The sequence below is a fragment of the Otolemur garnettii genome, unplaced genomic scaffold (assembly GCF_000181295.1).
Source record: "Otolemur garnettii isolate 467f Iridium unplaced genomic scaffold, OtoGar3 scaffold00252, whole genome shotgun sequence".
In the NCBI taxonomy this organism is placed as follows: domain Eukaryota; kingdom Metazoa; phylum Chordata; class Mammalia; order Primates; family Galagidae; genus Otolemur; species Otolemur garnettii.
Window position 1 is genome coordinate 178419 of NW_003852647.1, and position 9636 is coordinate 188054.

Sequence of the window (9636 nt, forward strand, 5' to 3'; positions counted from 1 at the left end):
AAAAAAAAAAAAAAAGATTCATGGTTGACAGTTTCCATTTCTCTTTAAATATGTTATTCCACTGCCTTCTAGCCTCCATTGTTTCTAATGAGAATTCAGTTGTTCTTCTCATTGTTTCTGATGAGAAGTCATTTTAATCTAATTAGAACTCATAAGTGATGAGTCATTTTTCTCTTGCTGTCTTTCAAGGTTTTATGCTTTTATGTGGCTTTTAGTGCCTGTACTATGATGTATCTATCAATCTTCTTGTGCATATTTTACTTCAAATTCATTGAGCTTCCTCAGTGTTTAATGTTTAATGTTTTTAAAAATATATTTGGGGAGTTTTGGCCATTATTTCTTTAAATATTTTTTTCTTCTTCCCTGATGCAAAAACAACTATTATCCCAGGGTGACATTGTTAGCATTTGTTAAGCAATGTTAATCTGGTATTTTTCCTCCTCCTGGGGTACACTACTTAACACTGTTAAACAATACTTAACTCTGCTGTTGGGACAGAAAAGAAAAAACTAGCAGATAATAATAAAAAACCCTTAGGGAGGGCCTGGCAGTGGCTCATGCCTGTAATCCTAGCACTCTGGGAGGCTGAGGCTGGAGCATTGCTTGAGTGTGAGCAAGAATGAGAATTAGTCTCTCCAAAAAAGTAAAAAAAAAAAAAAACAGCCATGCTTTGTGGCATGCACCTTTAGTTCTACCTATGTGGGAGGTGAGGCTTCTGCAGCCCAGGAATCTGAGGCTACAGTGAGCTATGATGATGCCACTGCACTCTGCTAGAGTAAGGTGACCATATTTTAACATTGGTAAAGTGGGCCACATTGACCAGGCTGGGGGTGGGTTCTTAATTAAAAATTTCGTCTATATGGAGCAACAAAAATTTTTATAGAACGCAAAAATAGTATTGTAATATATATATTTTTAATTTCAACATAAGTACAATTTACAACTATAATACATTTAAAAAATTATGTATAGGGCGGTGCCTGTGGCTCAAAGGAGTAGGGAGCCAGTCCACCTGGGCGACCTTGCCCAGGAAGGAAGTAAGGAGTTTACATTAGCCTTTTCATTTCCAAATGAAGTTACATTAACCTCTTCATTCCCAAATGGAGTTACATTAACCTTTTCAGCAGCCGAAAAACGTATGTTCCCTGTATATTCCCTTCCCGTTGTTCTGCCATTCCCTAGCTTGTTGTGCATTCTTTACAAAAATCGAGACTTTATTAAAACACCACAGGACGTGGGAAAAATTGTTAAAAATTGGGACTGTCCCACCAAAAGCGGGATGTCTGGTCACCTTATGCTAGAGTCAGACTCTGCCTGAAAAGAAAAAACCCCTTGGGAGGATGACACATAGTTGCTGTATTATCTAAAATATCCAGTTTCTAAGAAAAATTTATGAGATGTACATGTGAATAGAAAAGTATGATCCATAAATTGGGGAGAAAATAGCAAGCAACAGAATCTGCTTATTAGAGTAAATAGATAACAGATTTAACAAAGACTTTAAAGTAGCCTTTATGAATATGTTCCAAGAACTAGAGAAAGCCGTGATTAAAGAAGTCAAGGAAGTTATGATAACAGTATCACATTAAGTAGAGAATATCAATAAAGAGATGGAAATTATAAAAAAGTCAAATGGAAATTCTAGAGTTTAAAAGATAATAACAGAAATGAAAAATGAATCATTGTTGACTGGATCAACAGTAGATATGACTGTCAGAAGAAAGTATTAGTGAACTTGAAACCAGATCAATAGAGATTATGCTATCAGAACAGAGAGAAAAAAGAATGAAGAAAAGTGAATGAAGCCTCAGACAAATGTGCATCAACATGCATGTAATGAAATTCCTAAAAGATGTCTGAATGGGAACTGAAGGTAGACGATATCCTGGGCTCTTGGCTATGCTAGTCTGTAGAAGAGCTATGAGAGGGGATAAGGGAACAGTTTGGATTTAACTACTTGAGACTCTCATTGTTCATACTGAATTTTAGTAGATTTTCTTGAAAGGATGTTTCTTTGTTTGCTGTATGCCCTTAGGTCTATTGTGAGAGACTTTGCTTGGTTTTTCATTTTCATTTTTAAATATTTTCTCCAGTTTCACTGAGAAATGGGTCTATAGAGATCCTCATAGTATCATTCTGGAAGTATTTCTCCCTCTTGACATTGAGATTTTAAATCAGTACTTTACACCTAAGCCTTTGCTATTCTCTGTTCTTACAAGTTTCAGTTTGCTCCCTCTTTTATTTCACAGGAGCTTTCCTTTGATTTATAACCTCCAATTTTATTTGACCTGGCAGTTCTATATTACGCCTTCATTTCACTCTTAGCTTTGAAATCCAAACAAAAACAAAATAGTGAATTTAAACAGCATTTTATTAGAAATTCATATTTTGTTTCTTTAAAAGGAAGTATAATTTTTTCATGAAAAGATATTTTAGGCTTGGCGCCTATAGCTCAACCAGCTAAGGCACCAGCCATGTACACCTAAGGTGGCAGGTTCGAATCCCCAGCCCGGACCCGCCAAACAACAATGACAGCTGCAACCAAAAAATAGCTGGGCGTTGTGGCGGGTGCCTGTGGTCCCAGCTACTTGGGAGGCAGAAGCAGGAGACTCGCTTGAGCCCAGGAGTTGGAGGTTGCTGTGAGCTGTAATGCCACAGCACTCTGCCCAGGGGGACAGCTTGAGGCTCTGTCTCAAAAAAAAAAAAGATATTTTAGTTTACTTTCTATGACTTGTATAATGTTCTGAAATTTAAATTTTCCTTCAGACTAGTACTAGTCAAACTAAATTCCTAATGTCATTTTGATAATGTTTATATTTAAACATCAGCCTATGTTTAGATCTCAAATCAATAATTTATAACCCACATTTCATTGAAGACCAGTAAACTTGGCCAGAGATGAGGAAGGAGAAGAAGCAGCATGGAAAAGAAGACACAAACCACCGCAGCTGTCAGTGAAGACAGTAATTGTCAGACAGGCAGAGAATGTGTGGTTAGAAACATCATCTGGTTGTCCCTGGATTGACAGTTAAAAATATTTTTTGGCTTGGCACCTGTAGCTCAACGGCTAGGGTGCCGGCCACATACACCAGGGCTGGTGGGTTCGAAGCTGGCCTGGGCCTGCTAAACAACAATAACAACAGTAACAACAACAACAACAAAAAATAGCCAGGCGTTGTGATGGGCTCCTGCAGTCCCAGCTACTTGGGAGGATGAAGCAAGAGAATCGCTTAAGCCTAAGAGTTTGAGGTTGCTGTGAGCTATGATGCTACAGCACTCTACCAAGGGCAACATAGTGAAACTCTGTCTCAGAAAAAAAGAAAATATTGTTTGATAGTCATGTGGGCTAATTTAAAGAGAATTTACTTCTAGACTTCTACTTTAGTTCAACTGAAACAAATACAAAGACTATTTTTGCTGGTTGCCAGCCCAGTTCAATTTCCCTTTGGATTTGAAAATCTTAACTGAAATTATTCCTGTAAAGTTTCATAACTCCTAATTACCTCTTTCTCTCTTCATTTGGCACTCAGCAGCAGTGTTCATGACTTTATGAAGTTTTCGTAATATACCAAATTTTATTTCATAATATGCCAAATTTATTTACTTCATATTTTAGCTCTAACATAAGTAAATCTATTTTAAAATTGATGCAGAAGTGATTTAGTGCATTGATTTCATCACACAGTTGATTCACTCACTTTCTGTAGGTGACAGGAGAAAGAATAGCCTTGAATTGAGCAATTTGTGATCTTTAAAAATACTCTTGTAAAAGATTCCGGGTGATATGATAGTAATTGAGAAGAAAGTACATATTAAGAGGCCATGTGTCAGAGAAATGAGCCTAAATTTTGGGAGAACTTTTGATGAGTCAAACTATCATGCTTCCCATTTTTCTTATGGCCAGGATATCCATTACCAAAGCTTGATGTGAACTTCACATTGGAGCACAGAGAAGAGCCATGGGTGAAGGAATTACAGGATTCCAAAGAAATGAAACAATTACTTGATTCCAAAATAGGTAAGTAATTGTTCATTGATGTACTAGGGAAAAAAGAAAAGAAAAATTCAACTTTAATCGGAGTAAAGAGTTTGGAATTCTATTTAGGAATTCCTATATTTGTTCTAGTGGTTTAATATAATTTTACTTTTCCTCACTTTCTTTTCTCGGGGAACACAATAACAACAGCAATTTGTATTTCTTCTCTCAGGTTTTGAAATTGAGATAGAAAATGACGATGATCCTTCAAAACAGAAGAAACTGGAGAATATGTATCCATTTATTGTGACTGAGGGGAACGCTCTCGATGGTCCCATTTTGCAAAAAGACTATGTACAGTTAGAAAATCAATGGGAACCCTCTCCAGAAGATTTAGAGACAGATTTAACAAAACTTGTAGAGCAACAGAACCCCACTCTAGGAGAGACACCTGAGTCCTCCAACTTGGAAGAACCTCTTAACTCTAGACTCCGTAAAAAAAAGAGTCCAGTAGAGAAACCTCACCGATGTCCTCAGTGTGGGAAATGTTTTGCTCGGAAGTCACAACTTACAGGGCACCAGCGGATTCATTCAGGAGAGGAACCTCACAAATGCCCTGAATGTGGGAAAAGATTCCTTCGCAGTTCAGACCTTTATAGACACCAACGACTTCATACAGGGGAGAGACCCTATGAATGCACTGTATGCAAAAAACGATTTACTCGGCGGTCACACCTTATGGGGCACCAGAGAACCCATTCTGAAGAAGAAACATATAAATGCCTTGAGTGTGGGAAAACTTTTTGTCATGGATCAAGTCTTAAAAGACATCTGAAAACTCATACAGGTGAAAAACCTCATAGATGTCATAATTGTGGGAAAAGTTTTAGTCGACTGACAGCTCTCACTTTGCACCAGAGAACACATACTGAAGAGAGACCTTTTAAATGTAATTATTGTGGGAAAAGCTTTAGACAGAGACCAAGCCTCGTTATTCATTTAAGAATTCATACAGGGGAGAAGCCTTACAAGTGCACTCATTGTTCTAAAAGCTTCAGACAGAGAGCAGGCCTTATTATGCACCAAGTCACTCACTTTAGAGGATTGCTTTAAGAATGGTTAAGGGAAATAGGTCCTACAGAAATTGATACAAACTCAAAAGAATCTTAAGCTATGGCACCGTGTTCAAACACTTTTGTTTGAACTTATGAGAAAGGTTTTTTTTTTTTAATTTTTATTTTTTGCTACTTTTAAAAACCTGTCTTCCAGGTCATATAAGTTCTATATTATCTACCTATTCTTCCAGCTTTCCTAGATTTGATTTATTCTGTCTGCACAACTCTTATTTTATTATTACAATGAAAACTTTCATGTTCCAAGGCAACTGTATCATAGGCATAAGCATAAAGCATATAAATAATGACAGTCCTTTCAGAAGTAGGATCAACATAATGGTTAATCCTGATTATGTGACATATCTATTATAGCAGGACCATAATTTTTCTGCTATCATTGTTAAAGATGGTTATATTCATTTAAAACTTTAGATCTGCCTCATGTGACAAGAAAGGAGATAGTGAATTTTGTCAAATAATAAAAATGTGTCAGGAACACAAGGATGAAGGAGATGTCATTTGCCTGGTAAGAACTGTTAATTCTAGTGAAAATTTTTATGATTAAAGAAATTAATGTTTTAGCCTTTACTTCTGCTTAGTCGGCAATCTGTGGTGATGCTGCTTAAAGCAGGCTGTTAATATGGTAATTTATTTTGTTCACTGCATAAGTATGTCTGGAAGACTGTACTTGACACTTAAATTTGTACAAGTAGAATCGAATTTTATGTAGATTGACTGAAAAACCAATGCTCATTGCTTTTCACTCTCCTTTGTATTCAATCGTGTATCTTTCAGTGCTTTTGAAATTTTATCCATTCTTTAATTCAGGGTCCCCCTGAGTATGTGTCATTAAACGCTTAGTGCTACAAGACATTCTACAAGTAAGCTTGGGAATTGCTTCCTGTTTCGCCTTCCTAGATTCACAGTGCACATCAGTATGAGAATGTCTGAAATGACCTCTAGTAAGGAGAAAAGAAAAAGCACTTCTTTTGACTCAGTGTTTTCCAAACTTATTTGATCCCAGAACCTTTTTCATGTACAGCCAGTAATAACCCACAGAACTAGTACACTGTAGATATCCCTTGGAACACACTGCCTTAAACAAATATTTCTATAGCTATGACTATAGTCTTGTTGCTCCCAAGCCTAGTTATCTCCAATTGTTTTAAGGATGTTATGAAAAGTTCTTTAAACTTATATCTTTGATATAATACACACATACACATGCACATATACACATATCACTTTAAGGAGGTAAAGGTCACTAATTCAGATAATTTATAAGTTAACTAGTGATTCTCAACCTCTTTAAATTTGTAATCTCTCTCGCTCTCTCTCTCACACATACACACACACACACACGTTGTGACTTAAATAAATGTTCTCATATAATCATAGTAACAACTTAAAACTTCTGTAGTGAAGAAAGAATTCTCACTGTCAAAGTTCTTAATGTGAAAATGCTCATTGAGCCTAGTTCTTGTAAAAAACATACAAGAACTAGGACCTTCAAGCATTTTTCCTTTATGAAGGACTTAAACTACAATTAGGAAAAGTACATCTTGTCTAGTCTATTGAAGTTCTTGAAAGTAATATGTATGTATCCATATAAGTATTTTGGGGCTATCTACTATGTGTCTGTCTGTTTTTCTGTCTAGTCCTGTTCTAGGCTTAACGAAATCTAGTAAAGAAATATAATTCATGGGTCAGGCTCATAAAGAGTTTATAATATCTGTAGTTAAACAAGAGTTGGGAAACAAATGGAGAACAATGCAAGAGAGTTTGTAATTAAGTGCCAAATCAAATTAAGTGCTAGACCCAGGATGTGACTTTAATTCCTGTCATCCAGGTCCCTATATGATGCTGCTATAAGTCTGGGGTAAAAGTAGAGATCCCAGTAGCAATAAACATATAACATGGGAGGAGTCTGAATGTAGAGATGAAAAATACCGAATGTAATGGCTTCTCTTTTCTCTCTTGTGGAACTGCATTCAAACCAGAACAGTGCCTTAGAATGGATGTGCCCAACTGCTCTGTATTTATGCAATATTTTAATAAAGTGCAAATGTATATGCTCTTCCTGCTTCATTCGATTTAATTAATTATTTGAACAACTTAGACCTGCTTCCCCAAACAGTGGCAACAAGCATATGGCAGTTGACTTCTGTTCTTATCCCAAATTGGCATCACTTTGCTCTTTGTAGCCATGGTGCTGTGATTATGCATTATGCATTATTTTTAGTATTTACTACAGTCAATTTTAGCAAGTAGGGTTAGTTGCAATCTTAATATGAGTTGCATCCTTCCCTTCATCTATACCAAATACACATGACTGGATTTTTACAGGGTAGAGAACATCTCGTATTCATCTCTTTGTTACAGTGCTCTCTATATAAGCGTTAATAAATATTTGTGGCACTGAATCAAGAAACATGAAATAGTTCTTGGAAACAGATAACATAGTTAGAACATTGCATAGATATGCTTAATTATACTTCTGAGCATTTCAAAATGATAAGAGCAAAATATAGAACCCATCTCCTAATGAAGGGTGAAAAACAGTACCCACCCCATAAGTACTATGGAGATTAAAAGAAATGTATTTTGTTCAGGCCCTATACAATATAAACTCTCAATATCCAGCATATTATATTATATTTTCATTTTTTGTATTTTAATAATAAAAGCATTTAAAGCCATGGATATTTTTTCTAAGTATAGCTTTGGTCACATTCTATAATTTATATATATAACATTCTTATTGATGACTTCAAAATTGTTATTGTAATTTCTCTTTGACCCAAGAACTGTATAATATTGCCATTTTCCTCTTAACTTTTGGTTTTGCATTGTCATTAGAAACTAAGTCATTCTATTTCTGCTTTTAAAATTCATGACTGAAAGACTGAAATTTGATAAAATTTGGTGAGCATTCTAAAGACCCTAGAAAATAAGAGTCCTATCTGTGGGGCCCAAATTTAGAATACACTTTTGGCCCTCTCAATTACCTTAATATTTTTAAGTGTATTCTTGGTGTTTGTGAAGAGGTAGTGCAATAACAATCAGAGCCATTGTATAGCACACAGACCATGCAACAATAATGAATGCCACTCAGAAAGACACCACCACACATCAACATGAGCACAACTATGAGACACTGATATAACAAGGTTATGAAACCTTACCAAGTTGTTTGTACAGTGCTGCTAGCATAACCACATGGTGGTAAGTTCACAAACTTAATTGTCAGACCTCATAGGACAGATCTGATGGTCATTCTAGAAAAAGAGGTCCAAAATTGCTTTGAAGGGTGTATTAAGTGCTGGCATTGGTATATAGCTTCCCAAGGGGTGTACTTCAAAGGTGAATGCAGTGATATTCAGCAATGAGGTATGTAGTACTTCTAGGATGAGTTCATGAACTTGTCAGGCCTCCCCATTATCAGAGCACTTATATGTTTAAAGCAAATATTAACAGAACTTAAAGGAGAAATAGATAGTAACACAGTAATAATAGGGGTAATCAACACCCAACTTTTAACTATAGATAAATCATCCATACAGAAAATTAATTAAGGTAGTTTAACTACACTTAAACTACACTTCAGACCAAATGGACCTAACAGACATTTAGAGACCATTCCATCAACAGCAGCAAATGCACATTCTTTTCAAGCTCATTTGGAACATTCTCCAGGATAGATCATATATTAAGCCATAAAATAAATCTAAAATAATTAAAGAAGATTGAAATCATACCAATTTCCTTTTCTGACCACAATGCTATGAAACTAGAAATCAATAACAGGAGGCAAAGTGGATAATTCACAAATACATAGAAATTGAACAACATATTCCTGAAACATTAATGTATCAAAGAAAATATCAAAAGGGAGATCAAAACATATCTTGTGACTAACAAAAATATATAGCCTAACAAAATTTAAAAGATGTGGCAAAAGCAGTTTTAAGAGAGAAGCTTATAATGATAAACATCTATATTAAGAAAAAAGTAGCCTCAATAAACAACCTAATATTACACCTCAAGGAATTAGAAAGAGGAGAGCAAACTAAGCCCAAAGTTGTCAGAGGAAGAAATAATAAAGTTCAGAGCACAAATAGATGAAATGGAGCCTAGAAAAATAATGGGAAAAATCAATATAACTGTGAGTTTGGGTTTTTTTTAAAGATAAAATTGACAAACCTTTAGTGAGACTAAGAAAAAAAGAGAAAACTCACATAAATAATAAATTTAAGAGGAGACATTACAACTGCTACCACAGAAACACAAACGATTTTAAGATATGACTATGAACAATTATATGTCAACATATTGGATAACCTAGAAGAAATGTATAAATTCCTAGAAACATACAACCTAGGAATATTAAGTAATGAAGAAGCAGAAAATATGAACAAACGAATAATATGTGTAGAAATTGAATCAGTAATCCAATTTTCAAACAAAGAAAAGCTAAGGACATGAGGGCTTCAATGGTGAATTCTATCAAACATTTAATGCCAGTACTATTGAAACTGTTTCAAA

The 9636-nt window shown here is 35.3% G+C and overlaps 1 protein-coding gene across 1 annotated transcript in view; it reads left to right on the top strand.

The window, feature by feature from the left end:
* Positions 1–5270, top strand: part of LOC100960445 (zinc finger protein 449) — a 17832-nt gene extending 12562 nt beyond the window's left edge. The window contains exons 3-4 of the mRNA XM_023508513.1: positions 3905–4018; positions 4209–5270. Of these exons, the coding sequence (XP_023364281.1) occupies positions 3905–4018; positions 4209–5089 (995 nt within the window). The 3' untranslated portion in view covers positions 5090–5270. The remainder of the gene's footprint in view (positions 1–3904; positions 4019–4208) is intronic.
* Positions 5271–9636: the final 4366 nt, after the last annotated feature.